The sequence below is a fragment of the Martes martes genome (assembly GCF_963455335.1).
Source record: "Martes martes genome assembly, chromosome: 17".
Lineage (NCBI taxonomy): Eukaryota > Metazoa > Chordata > Mammalia > Carnivora > Mustelidae > Martes > Martes martes.
The window spans coordinates 13,234,034-13,261,055 of NC_137905.1; the positions used below are offsets into that span (position 1 = coordinate 13,234,034).

General features: G+C 59.9%; 3 protein-coding genes across 12 annotated transcripts in view; 1 reads left to right on the forward strand and 2 right to left on the reverse strand.

Moving 5' to 3' along the window:
• IL34 (interleukin 34) overlaps window positions 1-2,238 on the forward strand; it is a 55,046-nt gene extending 52,808 nt beyond the window's left edge. For 3 of the 5 annotated variants that reach the window (XM_080828339.1, XM_080828340.1, XM_080828338.1), the window contains exons 6-7: window positions 1,232-1,367; window positions 1,601-2,238. In XM_080828339.1, the coding sequence (XP_080684465.1) occupies window positions 1,232-1,367; window positions 1,601-1,773 (309 nt within the window). In that variant the 3' untranslated portion in view covers window positions 1,774-2,238. The remainder of the gene's footprint in view (window positions 1-1,231; window positions 1,368-1,600) is intronic. The other 2 variants (XM_080828342.1, XM_080828341.1) reach the window with 1 other exon arrangement.
• Window positions 2,239-2,732: 494 nt separating this feature from the next.
• On the reverse strand, window positions 2,733-24,120 carry MTSS2 (MTSS I-BAR domain containing 2). 6 transcript variants are annotated; one of them, XM_080828332.1, is made up of 14 exons: window positions 23,939-24,119; window positions 18,857-18,918; window positions 18,692-18,765; window positions 17,797-17,881; window positions 17,623-17,714; window positions 17,451-17,525; window positions 16,024-16,181; window positions 15,481-15,588; window positions 14,469-14,566; window positions 12,787-13,009; window positions 6,796-6,870; window positions 6,287-6,463; window positions 5,941-6,106; window positions 2,733-5,865 (listed from the first exon to the last, which is right to left on the reverse strand). In XM_080828332.1, the coding sequence occupies exons 1-14, from the start codon at window positions 24,005-24,007 to the stop codon at window positions 5,102-5,104; spliced, it is 2,226 nt and encodes a 741-aa protein (XP_080684458.1). In that variant the 5' UTR covers window positions 24,008-24,119; the 3' UTR covers window positions 2,733-5,101. The 6 variants fall into 6 exon arrangements, with proteins under 6 accessions (XP_080684458.1, XP_080684460.1, XP_080684462.1 ...); XM_080828334.1 differs by having other exon boundaries at window positions 12,787-12,913; window positions 23,939-24,118; XM_080828336.1 differs by lacking the exon at window positions 23,939-24,119 and adding an exon at window positions 21,285-21,478.
• A 1,478-nt stretch (window positions 24,121-25,598) lies between these two features.
• VAC14 (VAC14 component of PIKFYVE complex) overlaps window positions 25,599-27,022 on the reverse strand; it is a 100,422-nt gene continuing 98,998 nt past the window's right edge. The window contains exon 19 of the mRNA XM_080828141.1: window positions 25,599-26,212. Coding sequence (XP_080684267.1) covers window positions 26,050-26,212 — 163 coding nt within the window. The 3' untranslated portion in view covers window positions 25,599-26,049. The remainder of the gene's footprint in view (window positions 26,213-27,022) is intronic.

A 27,022-nucleotide genomic window follows, 5' to 3' on the forward strand; every position in this document is an offset into this window, starting at 1 on the left:
CTCTTGGGAGCTGTGAAGGAGGTTGGGGCTGGGCTGAGACTGGGGGCCCAGTCCCCCCAGCTTGTTCACATTTAACCAGCTTTAAGTCCGTCTTCATTCTCACGGAGTTAACAGTCTGTGCCCTGCTCCGAATATGCCCAGCATCCGGTGGGCAGTGGGCTCTCCCCGCCAGGGACGGGGCCACGGGGATGGGCGCCTTCTCTCTCCTGCCACCCTCACTGCTCTTTCAAAGCCTTTGTAGATTGGCTTTTTCAAGTTGCTGTGACACAGGACCGCTAACTGGTGGAATATTACAGAAATTCTCCTGCCACAGGCCTGGGGCCGGAAACCCTGCACTCAGGGTGGCAGCAAGGCCCTGCTCTCTCTAAAGGTTCTGGGGAGGAGGGACCCTTCCTGCCTCTTCCCTGCTTCTGCTGGCCACTACTGCTGTTGGCTTGTGGCCACGTGTCCCTCACGTGGCCTTTCCCTCGAGTGCCCCCTCTTACAAGGCCGCCAGGCACTGGATTTAGGGCCTACCCTACATTCAAACTGATCTCATCTGGAGATCCTGAATTATACCTGCAAACGTCCTGTTCACAGGTCCCAGGGTTGGACCTAGTTTTTTTGGAGGGGGGGATTAGGGGGACGGGCAACTCAACCCAGTACACTACCCTGAGGACGGTCTTTCCCAGGCTCAGGCCCTGCATCTCCATTCTAGGCCATGTCTCCTGTACCAGCTCTGGCCCCGTTGCGTCCCCCGGGTGTCCCTGCCTGCTCCCCACAGTGTTCCCTGTCGTTGCATACGGTGGACAGAAGCACCCTGAGCTTGGAGCCGGAGACTGGCCTGTGTCCTCGTGAGGGTCCCTTATCTCGTTCCCTGCAGGCAGTGCAGATCTTTGAATCCTGAAGGACAGTCTCCTGGGCCCAGGACCCCTTCCTTATGTGCTGGTGGCCGGGCCTGGGCTGGACTAGCAGGGATGTCCCCTACTTTCCCTGCAGTCATTTTTCCAAAGATGGAAAAAGAGGAGCCTCTGTGTTGGGCTTGGGTGAAGGGTGTCGAGGTACCTTGGCGCCTGCAGGAAGCAGTAGAGAAGTTACCCACAGGCCTTCTGGTCACCGTTAGTCCCCTTCCTCCGGGGTTGGAGCAGCTCCAAGCAAGGCAGTTTCCAGGGTTCTCCTGGGATGTGGCCCTGCCTCTTCCCTGGGGTTGGGGTGGTGGTACCCATGGTCCTGAGGGCCTCCTCCCTTCCAGGATGTGGAGGTCGGCCCCAAGGTGGACGCGACAGTGTCACTCCTGAGTGCCCCGAGGATAAGCCTGAAGCTGGTGCGACCCAAAGCCCTCCTGGACAACTGCTTCCGAGTCATGGAATTGCTGTACTGTTCGTGCTGTAAGGAACAAGGGGCTGGGGCTGGGGGCTGGACCCCAGGTTTCTGAGCTCAGGTCACTGAGCAGAGCCAGGGCCCTCCTGGGCTTGCCCTCCACTCCCCGGGGCTACAAGGCACTTCTGCAAGCCAAGAGGAGCCCCGGGTATGGGGATGAGAACAATGTGGTGTGGGCTGGGGACCCAGAGGGCTGTTGGGCCTGCCTGCAGTCTTTTTTGTTCCCCCCTGTCTCCTGCAGGTAAACAAAGTTCCGTCCTAAACTGGCAGGACTGCGAGGTGCCGAGCCCTCAGCCCCACAGCCCGGAGCCCTCATTGCAGTGTGCGGCTGCCCAGCCCTACCCTCTGTCCCAGCGGCCCCCTACCTCCCTCCCTCGCTCCCCAGGATCCGAGACCGGACCCCCGGCTCCGTGAAGCTGCTGGGGGCCCAGGCAGAGACCTCTTGCCCCTAGAGGCCCGTGTGGTGACTTACATGGGGAAGTTTGGTTGAACCTGAGACTTCTCTGGGCCGTGGTGAGGAGTCCCCTACCTGCCTTGAGAGAGGAACCCTCAGGAGAGTGTGTTTCCTTTGAGGGGATTCTGTGCCTGGGAAGGGCTCAGCTCCCCGCATTCTGTACCTGACCTGGTCTCACCTGGAGCAGCGGGGGTCTGGGGGTACCTGAAGGGGGACAGAGGTCTCTCCTCTTCCTGCACCACCTGGGCTGCCTCCGGGGCCTGGAGGCGGTGCCGAGTGTCTCCCGTGGCCTGCAGAGGCGAGAACTGTGCTGGGCAGGTGGGAGAGCACGGGGAGGGAGGGGGCCGGGCCACATACCCCGTCTTGCCACAGTGGATGCTCTTCCAGTTCCTTATATTTTCTATTAAACACTTGTTTTGTTTCGGTTTGGTTTGGTTTGCATCTGCAAAGGTGAACCCCAGAGGCCTGAGAGCCCCTCCGCGGCCTCCGTGTTCCAGTTCCACAACTCAGGAGACAGGTGGGCTGGTCGGGCCCTGGGGCCTGGGTCTCAAGATTTGGATCTGGAATGGATGAAGCCTTAGCCTGGAGGCCTGGAAGTGGTCTTCAAGGGCCTGAGTTCCTTCCACACCTGCCCGAGCGGCCGGGGCCTCAGTAAGACGGAGACCGAGGGGCAGAGGGTGTTAGGCTGGTCCTCCTCTGTGCCCCCTGGTCGCCCTCCCTGGCTCCATCTGGCTGGGACAGGGTGCAGGTGTTCAAAAGCATAGGTCCTGGCACCAGACCTGGCTGCTCCTGCCCCCTTGCACATGGAGCCCGGGTGCCCCTGCCCCAGGCCCAATCTGGGGCGGCCTGGGGCCGGGGCTGCACGGCTGCTGCAGGGGGCCGGTGAGCAGCCGGGGAGGAAGCCAGGCGGACGCAGGGGTGTTAATTACAGTACAACTTTATTAATACTGGAATCTTCACAGTGCATTTGTTACTTGTAGCAGTGACTATTTAAATCAAGGGGGGGGGGGGCGGAGGGGGCAGGGAGGAGAGGATAATTTATCCAAAAACGGACAGAAAGAAAAGAAACAAAATGGGTCAGATGGGATTGGGGGGGGGTGCAGTGGGAAGGGAAGAAAGGGTGAGTAGGAACCAGGAGCAGAGACCCGGGTGGGGAAATAAATTAAAAAAAGGAACAAGTTAACAACAGCACCAGAAAAGTTACTTCAGTCAAAAGACGCTTTTGAAAAGAATATTTCTCTGTACAAAATGGGAAAAAAAACAAAAACAAAAAAAAAGTAAAGAAGTTCCCCAAACCAAAGTTTGTGATGCGGGCTGGTTGGCTCGGATCCCGAGGGGGTGGGCCTAAGAGGTGGTCACTAGATGGGAGATAGGCGGTCAAGGGGATGGAGGAGTTATGTACAGCCCTGGGGTGGCTTGGGGGGGGGGTGGCTCTGCCATGCCCACCCCCCTCCTTGGGCCTCCCAAGTCACCCCCCTACCCCACTGCTCCTTGCCCTGCTCATATCACACACCCTGCATCTTACTCCCTCAGCCCACCCGGGGAAATGACAGCACAGCCCTGCGGGGAAGGGGCAGTGTAACTGCCTGCCCGCTCCCCCCGCCCGCCCCACCTTCCCCAACGGGCCATCTGCTCTCCTGTCCTTTTCAGGCCCTCCCTCACCTGGGCCCTCTCTCAAGATGCCCTAACCTGGGCTCTCGGGTTGGCCTGAGCCGTCAGCAAGGCTGTTCTCAGACAGCAACTTACAGATACCATCCTCCATCTGCCCTTGGGAGCCTGGGTGGGGGGGCTCCAGGCACCCAGGGGCTACCTTGGTGCCCCAGACCTGCCTGGCCACCTTGCTTGGACCCCAGTTCCCTGCACAAGAACTACCAGTAGCTCCAGCCTGGTGCTGAGACTCAGACCCAATCCCTGCTCTCCTGACCCCAGGAGGCCCCCTGCCCTGTGGTCCCGCTGCCCTCCAAGCCCGGCCACCCTCACTGCGGGCCGGCGGGACAATGGGAAGCCCTCCACTCGCCCTAGACGCACCTGCTTCTACCTGCTTCGAGTTGGCGGGACTCCGCACGTGGAGGGGAGGGCACCCCCACCCCACACCCACCACCAGCACAGGACCGGACTCCGGGGGGACCGCACCGGGTTGGCATCTCCTCTGGCGACAGAGAGTCAAAGCCAAGCTCCCTGGGCTGCACCCCAGCCCCATCCAAGCAGATGTGCTGGCCAACCCCCAACACCCGGCCTTCTCCAACCTTATTTTGGCTTTGCTCCAGAAACTGGAGGAAAAAACAGCTGCCTCCTGGCTTTGAGGAAGCAATTTGGCCCTCCTCCTCCTGCCATGGGCCCACTGGGCCACTGTGAGGACCCCTGTCCCTCAGGCACTCTTGGACACCCTGTACGGTCCACCCTGTCCCCCCACACAGTCCTGTCTAGTCAGCTCTTTCGCTATTATAATCATAAAATAACCCCCACACCCTCTACCCAGCTCCAGCCCCTATGCCCAAAGGTGGCCGAAACCGTGACCAAAGTGCCACCAGAGTTAAATTCTCAACGTGCCCATGTGAGGGCCACACATCCGAAAGCAGCTCCCGGGGGGCTGGCCAGGGGACCCTGTGGCCTGCCCCTCTCCCACAGCCACACTGCCCCAGCGCCGGCACGCTAGGACCCGAAGCCACCTTAGGCGCCATGGCCTTCTCCAAACGCGTCCCCAAGACTCAACGCAGGGCCCTGGGGCTGTGCGCCTCTTCCCTCCACAGGAGGCTGGGCCTCCCAACCTCAACCTGCTCCCCGCCATCCCGTGTAGCTTTTCAGTCAAAGCTCCCACCTCAGCCGACTGGGCGCCGGGCCCCTCTGCAGACAGCCTGCCTTCCGGACAGAACTCGGGAGGGGAGAGAAAGGGGAAGGAGGGAGAGGGGCCTGGTCTCCACGTGAGGCCCCGGGGCAGGGCAGGCCCAGAGCGGGGCTCCCCCTGTGCGTGGGGGCGGGGGGGAGAGGCAGGGCCTGAGGAAGAGGAAGAGGAGGGGCAGAACAGGCAAGAAACATATAAAACAGGCTCCAGCTCCAGTTCAAGGCCTGCAGGCTCCGAGCTGGCGGGCTTGGTTAAAGAAGTCACTTCCCGTGTAAATGCTGAAATCCAAGATGAGTGTCTTTCCATCACACGTGACTTAAAAAACAGAAAACCAAAGGCTTGCCTGGCTCTGCTGTCTCCTCGCTGTGCCTTCGCTCTGAGCGGCTGTGGGTCACTGGTCCGGCCACCTGCGTCACACGGGGCCGGAGGGCGGGAGGGCGGCGCCATCACAAGATGCGGGGCGCCGACCTGTCGTTGGTGACGGTCCTGCGGAGCCGCACCCCGCGGCGGATGGCCACCAGCATGTCTTCGGCCGGGGGGTCGCCCGGGGCGGCAGGGGGTGGGCTGGGCGTCTCCTCAGCAGGGGCGGCGGCAGCGGCGGCGGCCAGGGCCGTGGGGAAGGGGAACTGGCCCTCGCCCAGCGCGTGGGCGCCCGCCACCAGCTCCCCGAGCTTCTCCACCAGGCTGTGCCGGTTGGCGGCCAGCTGCTGCTGCTCGTCGTCGTCATCCGCCGCCAGCCCCGTGTAGCTGGCCGCCTCGGGAGCCGGGCTGGCCCACGCCGTGTTGGGCAGGCTCAGCCGCTTTGGGGAGGCCTTGGCCAGGTCCGCGGCCAGGGGCGAGGCGGCCTCATCGCTGTAGAAGACGCACTCCTCGCTGCCCGCCCGCGTGGGCCCCGCGTAGCCGGGGGAGTCGGGCACGGTGGGCGTCTTCACGGGGACGATGGGCGGCCGGATGGGGATGGGGCCGGCGCTGGACAGCGCGCGGCGCACGGCGGGCTTGGTGGACGGCGTGCGGCGGATGGTGGCCACGCCGGGGGGCGCGCCCGAGGCGCTGGGCAGCCCCGCGGTGGAGGCCGGCCGCTTGGTCTGGATCAGGCGGCGGTAGTTCTGGGCGATGTTGCTGTTGCGGGGGATGGTGGATGACTTGTCAAACTCGGCCGGGCCCTCGCCGTCCGCGTCCCCGTTCACGGAGTAGCAGTCGTAGTCGGAGCCTGGTGACACGGGATGCGGTGGGCCGGGGCTCGGAAGGCCGGCGGATCCGCCCCGGCCCCGGCCCCAGGGCCTACCTTGGGAGGGGATGGTGTCCTCGGAGCACGAGGGCGTGGTGGTCTGCGTGCTGTAGCCGCTGGAGTACTGCAGCGAGTCCCGACTGCTCTTCTGGTGCTCCAGGCTCAGGCCGCGGGTCAGCACCATGGCCAGGTCACTGGCGGCGGGGGACACCTCCTCGCCGTGCTGGGGGTGGGAAGACTGCAGCCTGAAGCCCGGCTCCCCGCTGCCCCCCTCGGCCCGGATTCCAGGTGGCTCCCGCCAAGAAGCCAGGGCTGGCCCCGACACCAGTTGCTGGGCCTTCAGGCACGGACCTGGGAGTGAAGGTTGGGCCCCGGGCTGGGCTGCCCGAGAGCTGGCGCCTACCTTGGCTGCGATGGTGGCAGGGGACATGCGGGGTCGTGGTGCCTCCTCTCCGCTGGGGCCCAGGGCACCCCCGCTGGCCAGGCCTGGTTCTGTGTCTCGGGGGTGCTCCGCTCGGTCCTTTCTCCGCTGCAGGCTGGTGCCCGAGGGCTGCTCATGGGGGCCTGCCTTGGCCCAGTCCTGCAGGGGGTGGTGGATGGGTCAGGGGGCCCTTGGCCCTGTCATCTGCAGTGATGGGTCCCCTCACTATTGTTGAGGTTCAGGGTTTTCAGGCCCATATGGGGGTCAGGCCCATGATCATGGCCAAGGACAGAGCATGGAGGGTACCATGACCCCTCAGTCCCTCCAGGCCCAGGGGTAGGATAGCATGTCCCAGGAGGGAAAGATGTGTGTTGGGAGTGGCTGCAGGTGTGCCCAGGCGGCTTTTCCTGTGGGGAGCAGGCACCGTGTGCACCCCCCTCTGGTTGACCCTGGACCCTCCCTGCGTCCCACTGCAGGTGGGGAACACTGACCGAGGTGGGGGAGCTGCACTCGCTAACGGACTGGCAGGTTTCCGAGGCCTCTGAGGACGCAGAGCTGGAGGACTTCTGCCATGCAGAGGCGAGCAGGCGGGCGGACGGGGCGGGGAGGCCAGGAGGAGAGGAGAGAACAGACCTGGTCACAGCGCCGGCATGCAGCGGGGCGCTCCGGCTCGGTGCCCCACCCCGCCACCCCTGCGAGCGTCTGCGGCAGATCTCAGCACCCTGAGCGCAAACGGCGGGCACCGGCCGACTCCGCGGCCCAGCCCAAGAGCCAGAGGTAGTGAGAATTCACAACAGGACTCGCTGCCCACGGCCTGGATGTGGTGGGCCAGGGAAAGAGAGACACGAGGGAGGGAGGAGGAGTCGACGGCGTCCCTGTCGTGTCAGAAGAGCACGCCTGCGGGAAGGAAGGAGTCCGGAGCTCCATCCCGCACGCGCAGAGCCGAGCTGCCTGTCCGCTGTCCACACACAGATGCGATGCGGGCAACCGCATTCACAGGTCTGGAGTTGAGGGAGAAGACAAGGGTAGCAGCCACCAATCCACAGCCGTGAGACAGAGCAAGGTCACCCCGGCAGCACGCGCCGTTAGAGAGAAGGTACAAGGACCCAGGCAGGCCCCCGGCCGGTGACTGGGAAGAGGAGGGTCCAGCCAAGGGGAAGAGCAAGGAGCTGCCACAGAAGTGGGAAGAAACCCAGAAGCAGACGATGTTACAGAACTCAGGAGCTGCCCCGCGGAAGATGGACAGTCAGTGGCGCTAACGCTGCCGGGGTCTATCAGATGAGGGCACAGAGGCCTCCCTGGAGACTTCAAGAACTAGGTCACAGAATGGTGGGGGCTGGGAGTCCACTTCCGCGTGGACCACGTGTGCAGGGGAGACTCCTGCTCTGGGCAGGTGCGGGGATCGGGTGGCCTGGGAAGCCCCCAACTCAAAAGACACAAGAATGAAGACCAAAGCAGCAGCCGGGGTGGACGTAGGACCATGAGGGCTCCCTGAGGCACACGCTGAGAGCAGTACAGTGACTGGGAGACTGGGGAAGGGCCAAGGTGAGGGGCAAGCCCTGCGATGGCCCGAATAAGGGTCCAGCAAGAGGCGTGCAAAGGGTCCATTATTTGTACGGCGCCTGCCCTCTCAAATTCTTCAAATCCTCCTTAATTTAGACCCCCAGATTTTTTATGGTTTCTGATGAACCAAGATCACCAAAATAAAAGGAAATAAAGCACCACAGGTGAGGCTTCGATGAAACAAGAAACAAATGTGGATTTACCAATATAATTGTGAAAGCAAACAAAAACCAACAGAAAAGGCATTAGGAACACTCAGTGGAAAAATTCAATGTTAATTCACAAACAAATACTTAAACTGGGGATAGAAAAAACTTCCTTAATCTGATAATAAAGAGTGTCTAGGCAAATACCAATATATTTCCCTTGGAGGGCGGGAAAGAGAGAAGGATGCCCACCATCACCATTTCTGCTCAGTACTGGGAATCTTAGCAGGGCCGTGAGGCAAGAAGTAGCAGAAAGCAAAAGGGTTGGCGAGGAAGAAAAAAGCAGTCATTACTCATCAAAGACATGATGGTTGTATATGCAGAATTCTCACGAGTCTACAGTTACCAGAAATGACAAGCGATTTTAATAAAATTATTCAATATAAGATTAATATGCCAAGGGAAAAACCCCAAAATTTTAAGTATCAGCAGCCAACAAACAAAAAAACCCCTAAGGAGCTAATATAATTTAAAATAGCATCAACAGGGGCGCCTGGGTGGCTCAGCCGGTTGAACATCTGACTTGATTTTGGCTCAGGTCATGATCTCAGGGTCATGGGGTTCAGCCTCACATCAGGCTCTGCGCTCAGCGTGGAGTCTGCTTGTCCCTCTCCCTCTGCTCCCCTTCTCACTCGCTCACTCAAATAAGTAAGTAAATAAGTAATCTTTAAAATGAATAAATATCATCAATAAACATCAAATATCCTGAAAAAAAAACCCCACAAACAAACCAGTGACAGATGTGGAATACCTTTACGTGCAAACTACGAAACATCACCGAGAGAAGCAAAAGCCAAAATAAATGGAGAGACGTGAGCAATCCCCGGTCAAAACCCCAGGAGCCGCTTTTCCTGTTTTTTTGATGGGAACTGACCAGCGGACATTAAGGGATACAAGGAATTGCGAAAGGCCAAAAATAGACAAGGGCATACTTAAGAATAACAAAGCTGGAAGATTTCTGTTAGCACGTATCAAAGTTTTGCATAAAGTGACAATAATTAAGGCGGTATGGTCTTGGTATGAGAACACAAATCAACCGACAGACAGATTACAGACTCCCCCAAAAGGCTACAGGTACAAAGATAACACCTGATTTAGGGCAAAGATGACACTGTAGTACAGTGGGGGTAAGACACGGCCTCTTCAATAACTTGCCAATTAGATATCTGTGTGGAAAAATGACCCCGACCTCATATTACACACACGCGCGCACATGTACACCATCAATTCCTGATGAGGGGCAGATCTGGGTAAAAGAGAAAGACTTTTCTCGGGAAATATCTTTGCTTCTTTGGGGCGCACAAATGTGGCTCAGAACGCAAAAAGCACAAGGTCAAAATATGAATAAGCGGAACAAACTGGATGTCCGTTAAAATTAAGAATTTTAGGTCATTAAAAGACTCCATTAAGAGGGTAGAAAGGGAACCCACAGAATCAGAGATCTCAGATGAAGGAGTTGTATCCCTAATATAGAAGAAGTCCTAGAAATTAATAAGAAAAAAAACAACAACAACAAAACGGGGCACCTGGGTGGCTCAGTGAGTTAAGCCTCTGCCTTCGGCTCAGGTCATGATCCCAGGGTCCTGGGATCGAGCACCGCATCGCATCGGGTTCTCTGCTCCGTGGGGAGCCTGCTTCCTCCCCCACCCCACCTGCCTCTCTGCCCGCTTGTGATCTCTGTCTGTCAAATAAATAAATAAATCTTAAAAAAAAAAAAACCCAAAACACCACCTAGTAGAAAAACGGGCAAAAACGTGGGCAAAAACGTGAACAGGTCCTTCAGAAAAGAGGACAGCCAAGTGGCCTGAGAAGGTGCTCAACCTCATTCCTCATCAGTGACCTGCACATTAAAAACACAGGGCACTACCAGATGTTCCCCCCAGAATGGCTAAAATGAAGAAGATGTAAAAACACCAAGGGTTGGTGAGGACGAGGAGCAGCCACCCCCCACTGTTACAGGATTCTTGCCAGAAATGTGGGACCTCAGTCTAATTATGGGAGGACACCAGACACACCCAAACCAACAGATGTTCCATGAAACAGCTGACTGGTATCAAAAGTATCAAAAGAATCAAAATCAGGAAAGAAGGACTGAAAAACCACCACAGATTTGAGGAGCCACAAGAGATCCGACAACTAACTGTGACGCAGGGTCCTGGGCCGGATCCTGCCCTCCTGGACCAGAGGAACGAGCAACATTTGAGAAAAGACCTTAGGTTCGTCGATAGTATTGTAGCTACATGAGGGGTTAACATCAGGGGAGGCTTGGGAGGGGTAGGCGAGAAGTCTGTACTCTTTTGACCACTTTCCTATAAGTCTGAAGTTATTTCAAAATACCAAGTTGGAAAAAAGCCTCAATGGAGAGGTTAAGTTCCTGTGACATGGAGAAAAAGGAAACTGGAAGACAGCCCTGAATAAGTGATCCAGAACATTGTCTAGAGAAGGGAGGAGACAGAAGTGTGAGAATTAAGAGAAGGGTACAGAGCAGAATAATTGAGAAGGTTTCGCAACACACTGAACTGGAATCTCAGAGGGAGCCAATAGCAAGAATGAAGGTAGGAATACATAAATAATGGCTGAAAACTTCCAGAACATATGAAAGACAAGAATACAAAGAGGGAGGTATACCAACATACCAAATGAGGCTACGTAAAAACGAATCTGCAATAAGACACAAACTGAAGGGCAAAGATCTTCAAAGTGACCAGGGAGCAAAGTAAGCTCACTCACAAAGGAACAACAATCTGACGGAAACCGATGACAGAAGCCAAAACACACATTGGAAAAATACCCAAGTGTGGAGAGAGAATGACTGCTACCTCAGAATCGTGCCCCTGGCAAAACTTTCAAGAAAGATGACAAAATGACACATGTTTATGGATAAACAAAACCCAAGAATTTACTACTACAGATCTACTCTAAAAGAACTTCTAAAGAGGAGAGCCTGGGTGGCTCAGTGGGTTAAAGCCTCTGCCTTCGGCTCAGGTCATGATCCCAGGGTCCTGGGATCGAGCCCCGCATCGGGCTCTCTGCTCAGCAGGGATCCTGCTTCTACCTCTCTCTGCCTGCCTCTCTGCCTACTTGTGATCTCTGTCAAATAAATAAATAAAATTTTAAAAAAGGAAAAAAAAAGAACTTCTAAAGGAAGTGCTATACTTCAGAAAGAAGACTTGAGGTGCAAAAAGAAATAATGAAGAAATGTGTAAACACATGGAGAAATCTAGACAAATACTGTCTGTGTGAAACGATGGTGAAGTTCAGAAAAAAAAGTCATTTGTGAGTGTTATAAAAAAATAGAGAGTAACATATAATAGCTTATAAATTGGGAAGAAGTGGGTGACCAAGTTAAAATATGATTAAGATCCTTGAATTATTCAGGAAGTGAATACACCCTTTGTAAGGGTGTACGGTAAAATTTCAAGGTACCCTGTAAAAGAAAAGAAACACAGTATAACTTACAATCTAGCAGGGGGAACAAATGGGAAAAAGAAAAACAAATGGCAAGGGAAGAGACAAAAGAGGCAAAGAAAAAGCAGAATGAATAAAAAGAAAAAAGACAGGAGTCCAAATATGTCAGTCATCACAATAAATATAAATGGACTAAAAATAACGATTAAAAGATAGAGACTGTCAACCTGTATAAAAGAAAACCTAAGCATCTGCTGTTTTAGGAGACTCAACTGAAACATAAAGATCCAGTGAGTTTAAAAGCCAAGAGATGGGAAAAATAATATAAATCTTGAACAGAATACAGCTGAGATAGCTGTAGTAACATCCAACAAGAGACTTTAAGATGAAAGGTATTATAAGGAACAAAGGATCAACTACATCATGTTAGAAGATTCAAGTCACCACGAAAAGTTGACATTTTAAATGTGTATGCACTTAATAAAAGAGTCTCAAAATATATACAGCAAACACGCAAAGAACTATATGGGAGAAATTAACAAATCTAAATCAGTTAGACATAAGTGAAGCAGACAAGTGAATGGGAAATGAGGTAGAGATGGTCAGGACAGACAACTCTTTCGAGAAGTTCTGCTGTGAAGGATACTAGGCAGTTGGAGGATAACATGGGGGGAAGGGAGAGCTTTTAAGATGCATGATGCTAGAGCTTGTTTGTGTTACTGATGGGAATGAGCCAGCACAGGGAGAGAGACTGAAAGTGTAATGGGGATATCCTTGAGCAAAAAACCCAAAACTTAAAATACTGAGCCCAAATGGAGGCACTAGTCTAGATGGGGAGGAATAGCAGACTGGATCCAAATGCAGTCACTCCTGACACCCTGAGGATAGCCCTGTGGGCAGGCGGCCTGACGTTCTTTTGTCTTCTACTGTGGTCCCTCTGTTTGCCCATCTCGCTTAGGCTACAGGATCTAAGCCTGCTTCTGGGGAGATTTGTGGGGCTCCAGGGGATGACTTCTAGGGCCAGCCACCCCATCACAGTAAGCCTATGCAGGGGGAGGGTCACAAGGGATCAGAGCTGCTAAGCAGCCCCCTCGGGGCTCCCATGGCTGGAAGAAGGCAGGAGATAGGGAATCAGGAAATGGTGAGGAAGTGGGGCCACAAAAGCCCCCAGCTGATGCCTCTGTGGCCCATGCAGGTGGCTCTAACCTTCTCCACCTCTCCGTAGCCAGGCTGGTCCCCGGTGAGGGGATCCTGGGGACCTCCAGGCCTGTTTCAACAGCTGCAGGCCCTGCAGACACTCCTCACCTGGCTGGTGATGTCGGAAGGCATGGGTGAGGGGGGCTTGGAGTAGGTGGCGTCCTGGGAGACGAAGCCAGAGTCGTGGGACGAGACGCTGGAGAGGCGGGCGGCCGCGGTGGCTGGCTGGGCCAGGCTGCGGTAGCGACAGGTGGAACTGGGTGAGTATGTTTGGGCACCCCCAGGCCACGGGGCTCCGCCACCCTTGGCACCGCTACTGCTGCTGGGGGCACTGGGGGAGTCAGGGAGGGGGACAGCAGCCGGACGGGGAGACACAAGGGTGCGTGTGGAGGAAAGGGTGACAGACGAGGGTGGAGGAAAGAGGTGAGGGGCAAAGGAAGGAAAAGACAATGTCAGACTACAAGTCGTGAGACCTGGGTGCCACAGGAGAGTTGGGTTGTGGGACAGTGGGGGGTAGGGGTGGGCAGGGGACCACACCCAAGAGCTGGCCCAGCACCTGCCCCCGGAGAACCCCAGGGTTCCAGGGGATCCCTAGGGCCAAGCAGTCACTCTGCTTCCTACTTTGCCATTAACAACCAAGTCACAAAGCATCAAACCCTGGCCCATTTGGGCTAGAACCCAACACAAGTCTGTATCTGGATTGCCTCCTCAAAGTCTGATCTTTGCCATGAAATCCTAACTGGGTATCTAGGCTGCAGTGACCATCTGTGTGAGTCCTGGACCCACCATTGTCCTCAACCCCTCCACCCCCTTGACTGTGTCCAGCCCTCTGTAGCTCACACCCTCTGTGCAATCACTTCACGCTTGGCCAATAAGGCGGCCTTCTTTCTGAACGAGATGCTGAAGTTACTCAGCCCCCACCCTGGGTCACAGGTGTCTTCTGCCATCAACCCTTCCTGCCGTGATAGACACCTACCTGAGGTCCAACAGACCCGGGCCCCCTCCCTCCACAGGAGCTGCTGATGGCCATGCCCGGCTTACCTCCTGTGCCCAGGTGCCCAGAGGTGGTTCTGGGGAAGGGAAGCCTGGGACAGAGGGGCCTCTCCCACCAGTAACTCACTCTGTGTTCACTGCCCTCCCCCCTAAGGAACCTTGAATCTTAAATGTCTCCTCCACATGCTGTCCTAGTGCCAGCCCTGGAGGTGTCCCTGATGCTGAGCCTGCACCATGATCGAACGAGACTTTGGGGGCCAGCATGGGCTGGAGTTCGGGCCAGAGGCAGTGGCCAGGAACCAGAGCTCAGGAACCAGCCAGGTCGGAGTGTCCCTTACTTTGGGGCCTCAGCACACCTGCCCAGAAACATCTGTGCCCGTCACTGATTTTAGATTCTTACTATCCCTCCACCCCTGCCGACAGTCGTGCGATGCCATGACCCACGCCTCAGTTTCCCCTTCAGTGAAATGGAGATACCACCATACCTGATACGGTGGTGTTAGGATTCAGTGAAGAAAACCCATAAAGCACTTAGCATGGCCCCTGGCACACAGTGACTGCTCTGTAAACAAAGCTGCTCCTGCCCCCACCACATGCGTGCGCGGGCAGCAGCCTCGACACACAGGTACGTCTGTCCTCTCTGCTTGCACGAGGATTCCTCTGTGATGCACTTGTGTGAATTCTGGGGCCCGGAAGCAGCTCTTGATGCAGCTTTGCTGGGAGCTCCCCCATCCTCTCCTTGGGGGCCCCCGCCTCCCGTCCTCGCCTGCCCGCCCCCCCGTCCACCCTGCACTGACCTGCACATGCTGGACTTCCGTGAGCCGGAGCCGCTGGGCGACGATGGGGGCGTCTGGTAGGACCAGCTATAGTCCGAGCCCTTCAGGTCTTTGATTACCTGGACAGGGACAGGGACGGGGTCACCGGAGGCAGCCTTCCTCTGCAAAGACCCTTATTGTGTTCTGGGGGCCTCCACAGAGGTCTGGTAGGGCCAGAGGCTCCCCTACTCTCTTCCCTATTGAGAGCCGAGCCTCGGCAAGAGACCCTCCGGGGGAGTCTGAAAGCAGGGCTGCCAGAGGAGGGGAAGAGGAACATCAAGGGAGGCTCTGCCCACCCCCTTCCCCCTGCTTCTCAGGGATGCTGCCCCCTCCTGGGGGGTAGCCACTGGAGAACCAAGTGTCCCTGGGGACTCACTGTCCTGGCAGAGCAGCCCAGACGGGGACCACGAGGGACACTGTGGGGCTCGAATCTTGGCTCTGCCGCACCTCTCGGGCAAGTTCCTGGAACCTCAGTGGCCCTGTGAGCAGCCCGTGGTTCCTGTCTTGCAGGGCCACTGGTGGGGGGGAGTCAATGGGATGGTATAGAAAGTGCTTGGCGGAGTGCCGCACACATGGTAGGTGCCAAGTGAGAGCACAGGACAGGCCTGTTGGGGAGGACCGTCCCTTGTGCAGTGGGAGCACGACGGTGAGCCGAGCGGTTGGCAAGCATGGGCAGGTGTGTCTGTGTGCCTGGGACCAGCGGACGGGACAGGTTCTGGCTACAGACGACAGGCAAGCGTCACCAGGTCTGGCTTGTTAAGGGGGAGCCTGGGGGCAGACATGGGGCCCAGTGCCACGAGCCCTCCCCACTTCTGCTCTCAGACTGAGGCTCCCACTGGGTCCTGGGCACACCATCCCTCCCCGGGGCAGGTGCTCCTGGATGTCCCACAGTGCATGTTAGGATGTGTCTGGTCCTCTGTCCTCTTTTCCTTTACTGTCCCCAACCAAGGGCAGGCCATCCCCACCCCGTCCCCAGCCCCAGGCCTGGCCGCACCTGCTCGCTGGCGGGGGGCAGCTTGTGGGGTTCGGCCGTCAGCACCACCAGGTCGTCGATGATGCCCTGCAGGTGGGTGATCTCTCCCAGCATGGTCAGCTCGCCGTTCTGGGGAAGCCGTGGGTCAGACCCACCGGCCTTGCCCATGCCCCCCACCCTGGAGGGACGGGCCTCCCCTGGCTTCTCCCCTCTCACCCAGCGCTGCTCAGGCCTGATGGAGGCTAGAACCAGACACCCTGGGGCCACTGTGACCATTGGTCCAGCCTGAATTAGCGCATCACGAGCTATGAGACCTGCCTTTGGGCGGTGAGCACGCGGCTCTGAAGACGTGCAGCCGGGATGACTGAGCCGTGGCCTTTCTCAGAGGTCTCGGGATCAACCCTGAGCCCGGTCCCATCTGCTGGGGCCTCTGAGTCACCCAGAAGGACTCCCAGCAGTGGCTCCCAAATCCTGATTCTTGGGATTTCCTCAGGTTCTTGGAGACCCTTCAACCAGCCCAATGGCAGGGATGCTGAGAACACGCCCAGATTCCGAGGGACCCACCACCACAGGCTGCAGGAACGTGATGAAGGTGCAGAAGCGCCCGCGCTCCTCGATCAGGGCCCGGCGCACTGCCTGCTTCTCTGTCTCCTCCAGCAGCAGGTACATGTCGTTGACGTCCTGCAGGGCGCTGTCCAGCTGAGGCTGCAGGTCTCCTTTCCCTGGAGGGGCGGGGAGGAGAGGCCGCGCTGGGGACGCCGCCCGGCTCGCTGTGTGTGTGGCTCAGGCCCCGTGGTGCATCCCTGGAGGTGGGGCTGGGCATTGCCACAGGGGTCTGGGGACTGGGGAGGGCAGCCAGGACTCCAGGGCTTGTGCCGGGGCTGGTCCCAGAGCAGGCAGAGAGGACAGACAGACAGACACAGGAAAGACACCAAAGCTGCAAAGCCACCTGGGACCTGGAGTGGGCGGAGCCCACCGGGAGCCACCCCGGGAGCAGGTGTGCCCAGGTGAGTCCAGCAGAGGCCTCTACAGCTGAGACTTCCAGCCCTGGGGGTACCCTCACTGCCTGTGGGCCAGCACCCGCTCACCTCACCGGGCACAGGAAGAGGGTGGGAGGAGGACAAAGTAGAGCCAGAGGGCTCAGCTGTAGGCCAGCCCACTGAGGGGTGTGGGGGCCAGGAGAACTAGGGGCTGGGCCCCTGGGGAAGGGAAGGGGGTTTTCTCAGTGTGGGCTCCCACTCAGCTCAGGGAGTGGTACACAAGGACAGCAACAGCGACACAAAGCAGCAGCGAGAGAGAGAGAGAGAGAGGCAAGAGGATGATGGAGAGATGGTGAGACAGGAAGTGAGAAGGCAACAGGTAATGGGGCAGGCCTGGTAGGAGGGGGTAGCCAGGGCCTGTGCCCCCCACCCTGCCCACTCCAACACCTCTTGGCCTGGCAGACTGACCCAGCAGTGGCCTGGGACTCATCCCTGGCCAGGGGCCCACAGGGCCCCAGGGGGACTGTGCCCCGGGCCCCTCCCTCGCTGGACCGACCGCCTTCCTCGCTCCTCCTTGGCCTGGAGAGGCTCCTTCCAATGGCCCTGAGCTGGGGGAGACAGACAAATGGGACAAGGACGGGAGCAGCAGCTGGAGGGACGGACATTTGACTTACCAAGTAGCTCTACAGGAAGGATGTGGGAGGAGGAGAGGAGGAGAGACAGAGAAAGAAAGAATGTGTGAAAGACAGCCGGATGGAAAGAGCCACTCCTGGGGCAGGGGTGTGGGTGCCTGGGCCTGTGGGGCCTCCTGCTGCCTCCCTGAGAGGGGAGGGCCTGGGCCAGGTCTGGGGTGCAGGGAGGCTCCCTCTGTCCCACCCAGCAGGTTGGAGGGTCTTGTCCAGGATAGGGTCCCTCCAGCCAGGATGACTCCCTGGGGCACCCCATAGGATGTGGGGGGTACGGAGTGGGGCCCCGTGGGGCTACGCGTCCATGGGCCTCTGTGGGCTCTACCTTTGCGTGCTTTCTTCTGCAGCTTCAGCGTGTCTGAAGACTTTTTCTTGATCTCATGCCGGGCTCGTTTGTACTCTGCACACGGGGTGAGAGAGGAGTGCTATGATGGGGAGAGGGGGGATGTGCTCTGCACAATGGGGGCAGGAAGCCCTGGCCCCAGCCCAGGGCCTACCTTTTGCGTGGTCCTTGTCCAGCTGGTTGGCCGACTTCTTCCAGTCCTCGATGCGCTCCTGCAGCGGGTTGATGAGGCTCTCCAGCAGTGCGCTGTGGGAGGCGCGGGAGGGTCAGGGCCACCAGCGGGGTCTCCCTGCGCCCCCCTGCCCGCCCGCCCGCGGCGCCCACTCACTTGGTGAACTGCCGCAGCTTGGTCTCGATGCTGCGGTGGCGCATGCACATGCGCGTGAGCGCCGAGCCAATGTCCCGGGTGGCCCCTGGCGAGGCAAGCGCGCAGCTTGGGAAGGGGCCCGCTGGGGCATCTGCATTCCCAGCCTCAGCCACGAGGGGGCGCGCCGGCCCGCGAAGACCGAGCTCGCAGCCCATGCCCCGCCCCCAGCATTGCGCGATCCCGCTCTGGGATCCCGCGATCCATGGGGGGGGGGGGGGGGAGATTTGGTCGGTTCTCAGTATTTGCCAAGACTCTCCGCGCGGGAACCAAGGCCCTGCCCATCCCGGCCGTGCCCGCCTGCTGCAGCTGCGGGTGGTCTGGTGGTCAGGCCGGTGCGAGAGACCATCCAAAGGGCCTGCCCAAATCCCCTCCAGCCCTGGCGGGAACCCCTTCCAGATGCCCAGAGGCAGGCGTGAGAGTGCGAGCAAGTGCCCGCTACCTTGGCTCTCAGGGGACCCGGGTCCTTGCTACTTGAACTAGAAGACAGAGGAGACGCCAAGGCCAACAGGGGCTTGGCTGCCCCTGCATGCTCTCAGACGGATGGATGAGAGGGGGGTGAGAAACAGCCATGGTCAGACGCAGTGTACAGAAGGCTGAACCACTGTGGCAGAAGGATCGAGCTGATCGAGGAACCTCCGCTGTAACATCCCTATCACCGTTCGCCCACTCCTGCTTGCATGCCATTAGTGATAAGAGGCTCACTCTCTCCACGACCAGCCTATTCTATTAGGGAGCAGAATTCAGGGTCCCAACTCTGGGCCCAGTGTCCTCTCCCTGGCTCACATTTCGCTCAGCCTTTCCAGCCTCCAAGCCCAACCGGGGGCATACCCAACCTCCAGCCACGCCCCCTCCCCACCTCGGGTGTTGGTGGCCATGTCTGCCACTTTCTGGAAGGCATCCAAGAAGGCCACAGCAGCCAGCACAGTGGTCCTGGGGAGATGGACAGTGGGACAGTCTGTGGGTGAAGTGTCCTCTCCTCTGCCCGTCCCCTCCCCAGTGGGGGCACCCTCAGTAGCCTCACCTCAGCTGGGAATGCAGCTTTGTGGCCTTAGAGTTGAAGTCCTCCCAGATGGGGTAGGAGCTCTGCAGAGGAGATGAAGAGGTAATGAGACTGAGGCGGCTTGCAAGGCTCCACCTGGGCTGGGCTCCCTACCTGCCTCCATCAGGATTCTGGGCAGTTTCTGAGACAGTGGCCCTGCCCCCATGGAGACGGAGGCTCCTGGGCCTTCTGGGTAACAGAGGACCAAGGACAGAGCCATGGGGCATAAGGAAGGCCTGGCAGTGGGAAAGACGGCCTTTGCTCATCCCTCCCTCCCTGATAGGAAGTCTGGCCTACCGTCTACAGAGGCCACCGTTTTGGCCTACATCCTCCATCAGGGGAGATGGAAACAATAAATGGCAGGTTCTGTCTCCTCGGGGCTCCCCTGGGTTCTGGCAGGGACTCTGGGCTGAACTGCATGAGGGGAACCATGTCCCTGTGGACACAGGCGGGATAGTCCATACAGCAAGGGGGCGGGCAGAGGGCCAGTGTGCACCAGCAGGGCTCAGGGATGCCGGTCTCAAACTGGGGCCTCTGGGGGGTCCCCCACCCCGGGCCCCGGAAGCTGCTACTGGCCTGGACACCCATCCATCCCAGGCCAGCAGCAGCGGCTCCCAGGCCCAGGGAGGCTGTGACTGCTCCAGGGCCCAGCCAGCCTGCCCGGGACAGCCAGGCCCCAGGCTGAATGGGGCCTTGTGCGGCCAACAGAGCCACCTTTCTCCACCCCCAGTTCCCCTCCCCTCCTGGGGACACAGTGTGGCCTTTATCCCAGTCTGGCCCAAAGCTCTGAATTGGGAGGGGGTTTCCCAACGGGGAGGCTGGGCTCTTGGCGACCAAGTTGTCCAGTCTGATCAAGGGGCTTTTCTGGTTAATGCGCCCTCCCATGGTGGCTGGGTCCCGGAGAAACCTCGGCCCTGGCCTGAGGGCCCTGTGGTAGCCTGGATGCTTGAAGAGGAGCCCAAGGCCAGCAAAGCCCCGGCCCCAGAGGGCGTCTCCCTTCCATGTAGGCTGGGGCGCTCGGTGCTGGGGAAACAGGGAAGGCAGAGACCCCAGGCCTCAAGGCTTCAGGAGGAGGCTCTGCCAGACTGGAACCCAAGGGCAGGTTGGAGATGGCCTCTCCAGCTGAGGACAGCCTGCAGGGGTGGACAGGAGACAGGACAGCTTCTGACAGCCTTAGAAACTCCCTCTCCTCCCAGCCCAGCCAGTGCCCAGAGAAAGCAAATATTTGAGAAGTTCACACAGGCTGGCGCAGGCCAGGGGAGGCTGTGGGTGGGCTGTCTCCATGTGCACGCAGTTCAGGGTCAAGGAGCCTGGTAGGTTGTCCCTGGCAATCCCAAGGAGCTGACCCTCACCTTGGCACCCCCAAGAGTCTTCTGAAAGGTGGAGTGCTCACATCACCTCAACATCCCAGCCCCAAAGCCTTGCTAAGACCCCCAGGGAGAGGGGCCAATGCCGAGGAGGCCGGGGTCCAGGGGCAGTTGTCCTGACCCCCCAGGACACCTTCTCAGCCCCTCGGCAGACGCTGGGCAGGCTTGGAGCACAAGGGATTAGGAGAAGCTGGGGACAGACCAGTCATCTCCCCAGCCTCCAGCCAGCCAGGCTCACTTCTTCCTAGACTTTCACCCCGTCAGCTTTCCCAGCGGGGAGGGGACAAGACGTGGTGTGGGGGAGGCCTGAGGGGCCCTCAGCAGAGGGACAGGTGCACCTTGGTCTCTAAGGACTGGGGCTCTGCCCCCACTGGTAGGTAATTCATAAAAGACCCCGGAGATGTAGAGGTTGTGGTGGTGGGGCGGCTGGAGCAGCCAGTGTCCCAAGGGAGGGTTTTCAGGGTTCATCTGGGCCCACGCCCTCACCCTGGCCATGCCCGGGTCATCAGGCTCTGAGACTCTGGGTTACTACTCGCGGAGGTGACCGCTGCTGGCCGAGCGCTCGCGGCAGCCAGGCGCTGTGTGAAGCCGTGAGAGCGCGTCGGGTCCTCAGCACGGCCCCGCAAGATAAATACGACCATCACCTGCATTCTACACATCAGGAAACTGAGGCTCAGAGGGATGAACTGACGGGCTCAAGCCCTGCAGATGGCAGGGGCAAGCTCTGATCCCATGTCTGACCGGTCACTACACGCACTTCCAGGGTACAGAGCGATGAGCATCTGGGAGCTGGGAGGGGAGGAGGGGACAGGAACTGCAGGGATGGGAGAAACACCCACTCTGTCCCCAGTGCTTGTCACTAGAGGTGCTCAGGTGGATGGCACGAGACTGACGTGGAGGTGGCCGGGACTCCTGGTCCTTGGAGACTCGGTCTCTGACCTGGGGGGGGGGTGGGAGGTTGGTAGTCCTGGCTATGACCCCAGAGAGAGGGCTTTCTGGGTGACCCTGGACCAGGGCTCCACTCTGAGCCTCAGTTTCCTCACCTGTCAAATTGGACTGGGAACTGCAGCTACACCTCTGGGTCTGAGTGGAGACTCCAGGAGGCGCTGTAGGAGAAGCACTCAGCACCTTGCCCAGTACAGGGCTCAGTCAATGCTGGCTGAAAACCGGGGACACAGGATCCCGGCCTGTCTGCGGAGGCCCCTCCCACAGGGCAGGGCCTATGGGAGGACAGGCAAAGTTTATGGGCCCATTTTCTGGATGGGTCAGTGCCAAGTAGAGGCCCCCCCCACTCTGTTGAAGGCATTTTGCCCTGTCCTGCCATCTTGGGCAAGCCTCTGCCCCTCTCTGAACTTCAGCGGGCGGCCTGGCAACCACCCAGTGGGAATCTGAGCTAAGTGAGGCACAGAGGCAGGGACAGCTCCTGAGCACCCCACCCCGACCCTGACTCAGAGGCCTCCTCCCTGCCCTCCAGCCTCTAGGTGCAGCTCGGGGCCTCCGGCCTCCTTCCAGGTGCAGCTTGGGGCGGCCTCCCTCCAGGTGCAGCTCAGGGTCTCCGGCCTCCAGGTGCAGCTCCGGGCCTCTGTGCTCCCTCCAGGTGCAGCTCGGGGCGGCTTCCCTCCAGCTCTGCTGCCGACCCCAGACTGGAGCCGGGGCTTCCAGGGGGGCTGCTATAGGGTTGTGGACAGGCCTCATGGGGCAAGCTCTGTCTCCCCAGCTCAGCCCCCTTCCTCTATGCAAGCCCCCGCTGCTTCTGGGGCTCAGACCAGTGAGGGAAAGAGCCAGAAGCTGCCCCCTAAAACCAGGTGATCAACCTCCAGGTGGCCCAGTCCCCTGCTCTGTCCCTGGCCTGAACACATGCATATGTCCTAGGTACTTGGCATCACCCCAGGTGAAACTGCCACATGTCAGAAAACCCGGCCTGAATCTCTTGCTCTATCTCCCTTTTCCTTCTGTCTGATCTCAAAGTTCCTTGCATATTGCCTGGGGAGAGAGGGACACTTCTGTCCCTCTTTTCTGAAGAGAGAAGCTGCTGCTCTCTGCAGTGTTAGCAGAGAGGCTGTCAGCAGGAGGAGGGGGCGGGAAGGTCCCATTCTCTGCCAGCCCTGGAAGTAGCGGGGGGGGGGGGGCGGGGAGGCAGGTGATCTGGGCTGTCTGGCCCTAGGAAGGGATCCCAGGGCCAGGGCTGTGATGTCCCCAGGACAGGAGGGCCTGCTGAGGACAGAGAGGGGCCAGGACTTCTGAGGGCTGGTAGGGTGGTCCAGAGGTAGAGTTGCAAGGGATGGAGGTCTCAGGGGAGCACGCTCTTGGGGTTGGGGGACATCTGTATGCTGCTCAGCCTGTAGTTCTCGGTGGCGATGGCCTCAGGCCTCTTTCAGGGGCAGGGATCCAGCAGCTGCCCCTAGGGCTGTTCCCTGAGTAGCACTGGGAGCCTCCGGAAGGGCCTGCCTGGGCACTGTGGGGCTAGCTGCACTAGACACTGTGTGGTGTCTCCTCCTGGGCCTGTCATGTCACCGTGGGATTCTGTGTGGTATACTTGGGAGTGTGTGACAGGGTGGGGGCTCTCTGGAGTTCATGTGCAGAGCCCGGTTCCTTCCCCTGCCCCACAATCCTGCCTCAGAGGAGAAAGGCAGGAGCATTGTTCCCGGCCCCCATCCTGTCACTGGGGCTGCAACTCCTCTCTGCCTAGTCAGCCTGGGGCAGCCCTGCCAAACCCTGGCCTCTCTGGGGAGAGGATCTCCCTTGCTCCCCAGATCAACAGAGAGGAGTGAGGTCAGGGACAGAGTCGGACAGTCTCCTTAATGACCTTGAGCCAGTCCCAGGCCTCAGTTTCCCCACCTAGAGAGCCAGTGGTGGACCAAGAGTTGGTGGCCTGCTCCTGTCTGGCCTTGGCCAGTCATGGGGGGTGTGCGGGGTTGGGGGTTGGTGCTGAAGGCCTGGGGTGGTAGTAGGCTCACCCTTGGGGATCCTCCAGAAACCCAAACCCTCTCCCTTCCTCCTTCCAAGGTGAGGACAGAGGCCTTGGGATGCAGGGACAGTCAGCCTGGAGACCTTGGAGTCCTGCAGCTTCCTAGGGCCTGTTTCAGGGGACCTGGGCAGGGGTGTGTTGGGGTGGGGGCGTGCAAGAGTCGCAGGGTCGAGCACAGAGGCCGAGGCCGGCGGGGAAGGAGTTAACGGTTCTCTGCCTTATTATTTTCCCCTGCTTTGGCGGTGACAGCATTGTCTGGGCTCCAGGGCCGTCGGGGGGCGGGGGGGTGGTGGTGGTGCGGAATTGGGGCGGCGGAGGGTGCACGGTAGCGGTAGGGGGCGGAGGCCGGCGAGACCCGGGACCCATCACATTAGGACCCTAGAGTCGAAACCCGAGCCAAACCTCATTCATGATTTGGGGGCTGGGGGCACAGGGAGCCCGCGAAGAGCAGCCTGCGGTGGGGACCCCACGGGGGCGCTACGGCCCGGCGACCCCAGGCAGAGACCCCGGGCGCCGCCTGGACACCCCGACACACGAACACCAACACCCCTCAGACGGGGACCCCGAGACCCAGGCACACAGCCGACGCAGGCCGGACGCGTTCAGACAAGGACACACACAGCGCGGCGCGCGCACACAGCGGGGCCCGAAAGCCCGCCGCCACTCGTCCCCAGAGGGGACCCGCACCCGCGCGCCCGCCGGGCACCCGGCCCCGCCGCACCCCATTACCTTCATGTCGTTGACGATGGCCTGGAAGAGCCCGCCCAGGGCGCCGCACTCCTTCTCCGCCGTCTCCATGCTCCGGCCGGGCGGCGGCGGCGGCGGCAGCGGGAGCGGGCAGGGGCGCGGGGCGCCAGCAGCCGGGGGAGCCGGGCGCGGCGGGCGCTCGCTCCGAGGCCGGGCCGGGCCGGGCCTCCGCCTCCGGGCGGCGCTCAGCGGCCGGCCGCGCGGCGCTCGGGGCTGGCGGGCCGCGGCGGGGCGGCGCGGGCCATGGCGCGGCGGGGCGGGCGGACGGCGCGGGGGGCGCGGCGCGGGCAGCTGGCGGCGCGGCCTCGGCGCGGGGACTGGAGCGCCGGCGGTAATCCGAGCCGCCGCGGCTCGGGCGTCACGTGGGCGCGGCGGAGGGAGGACCGCGGCGGGGGTGGGGGGCGGGGGGCGGGGGCTGTGGGAAAGGCCGGCCGGGCGCAGGCCCATTCAGCGCCGGAGCCCGGCTTTGAAATCCGAGCCCGGGCGCAGCCGGACTGGCCGGGCGAGCGGGGCCGGCGGGCTCGGGCGTCGCCGCGGGCCGGGGGCGGTGCTGGGGCGGGGCCCGCGAGGCTGCCTGGCGGCTGGAGCCCGGGAGTTGGGTGTCTGCCCCCCCCCTCCGGAAGGGGTTCGGAACCCCATTCAAGCCTGTGATCTAGGGCCGGGGTCTTCGGGCGCTTTTAGGGATCGGGCGGTGGGCTGGGCTCCTCTGGGGGCGTCCCGCGGGCGCAATACACGACACACAGCGGGGGTGGGGGGCGTGGGGTGTCGCCCGCCTTGGGACGTTCCATCCGAGGCAATGATGAGTCCGCACGGTCCTCCAAAAGCTCTTTGGCTGTTTTTCCAAGAGGGGCCGAAGTCACTCGCATTGGGGGGTAAGGGAGGGGGCAGGATGAGCTTTTGAGGTGTCGTGACCGGGTAGGGGCAATCTGCTTACTCGGCAGCGGGGGCCGGTGTCAGACCAGCGGGGCAGAGGTGGGCTGCCGGCCCCAGTCTCCGACGCCTGGACGCACGTGTGTAGGGACGCACGCCGTGTTCACGTGGACGACGGGCGAGTACTGCCCTTCGTCCTGGAGACTCCAGGCGGGGAAACCCACCCTCTCCGAGAGGCACAAGCTCATTCTCCCCCACCCCGGGTGCCTTCATGAGAACCACTTGGGTGCTCATTAGGCCACCCAGAGGCTGCCCAGAGCTGGAATCTGGTGGACTCAGGCCCACGCCTGGGCTAATGCGGCTTATTTAGCCAAATCAAAGTGGGCACCTGAGATGCTTCCTCAGTCCCTGCCCTTCCATTTCCAGTGATGTGCAGCCTGTAGGGCACACCCTTTCATTCAGAAACTTAAGGTTTGGTTCCCCTGTTCAAGGGGGACGTGGCCGCATTCCCCAGGGAAATCTGGGTGGAAAAGTCAGGTGCCTGGGACGGTAGGGCTCAGGGTTTCAGGCCAGGCCAGTGCTTGGTGGTCTCCAGGAAGGGGTGGGTCCCAGTGGTGAGAGTGGGACCCAGAACACACCCATCAGGGAACTGTCAGGTGACCAGCCTCCAGGTGCAGCCAGCACTCCTTGGGGCAACATGGTCCTGGAGCAGCTGTGGGCATCAGGCAGGCAGAGAGCCGGTGCCAGTGGGAAGGAGCAAGCATGTGCGGCTGAGAGTTTCCCGTCATTTCTTTATTGGGGCAGGGGGTGTGTCACTGATACGGACTTCCGGGCTGGTCCCTGTCTGCAGACAGGTATGCATACTCCAGTGTGCACACACAGCACGAGGCCAGAGCTCTGGCGGGCTGGAGAGGTCAAGCTCTTTTACAAGAGGATGTTAGAAAGAGACTGGTCCCAGAGAATGGGTGGTGTCTGAGGCTTCGGCCGCACCCCGGTGGGAAGCCGGCTGCCTGAGCACCAGGGTGCAGCTGCCAGCAATGGGGGCCCAGAGGGCTGGGCTGTGTGAGGAGCTTGGGTGGCCAGCCTCTGTGCCCCTACCCCGCTCTGGTGGCCAGGCCCGGCCCTGCCTTTGAGGCAGGTGTTTGAGCTCCTCAGGGAGGGGGCCCGAAGACCCTGAATGCTCCATGGGGCCACTCCTTGGGCCCTTCTCCATGCCAGGACCGTCAGAGGACAACCCTCCGGTCCAGGTGATCCCCACGCCCACTCCGCTGGTGCCTAACTTCCAGGTGCTTCTTCTGGACCTTCTCAAAGTGCTGCAGCAGCTCTGCGTAGTCGATGCTGGGGGAATCCGCTTTCTGCGCCTTGGGGGCTGCTTGTGGACTGTCTCTGGGGAAGAAGAAAGGCTCAGCATCAGTCTCGGCAAGCCCGGTAGGGAGCTGGGGGCCAGGTGGCACCGGGCATAGGAGGGCCGGGGTCAGGGCAGGGCCACAGGCTCACGGAGCTCAACCTTGGGGAGTAGGTCTGCCTCAGGCCCGGGATCCCTTGCCCAACGGTCAGCCCCAAAGCAGGGGAGCCCAGTGAACATCCCCTCCCCCTCAAGTGCTGGGACCAGTCAACAGTGCTGCTTGGATATGGTCTTCAGTCTGTGGGCTGGCGATGGGGCCCAGAGCAGGCATCGCATCGGGAAGCATTTCCTGTTTACGACTGGCTCCCTTTGGGGTGAAAGCCAGGGCTAGCAGCCAGCCAGGAAGCCAGCTGGGGCCTGGAACAGGGTCCAGGGAAAAGGGGGAGGAGGCAGCCTGGCCCTTTCTCTGGGGCAGGACTAGGCCTGCAGACAACAGGGATTGTCTACTGCTGAAGAGACTCTACTGGGCCTTTAGCTTGTCAGGACATCGATTTTTGAGTGTTGAGGTCCAAAGGCCTGTGGTCATTTTCTGTCCCTGAGGGAGGAGAGCTGGTTTCACCACCGGGCATGCTGGCGGTTCCTACAACTCCTGTTGTTACCACCCCCTCCCCCTGCTCTGTACGGTTGCACAGGTTGTGCAGAGCACAGCTACAATGTGCCTGATGCTCCCTGGGGTTGTGCAGGGTAATAGCCCTGTTCAGCTTGCCCCAGGGACTAGATCCCCCGGGGCCCTGCACTGTTTATAAGCACCCCTCCAGAGAATCTCCTGGAAGTCTGCTTCTCTCTCAACT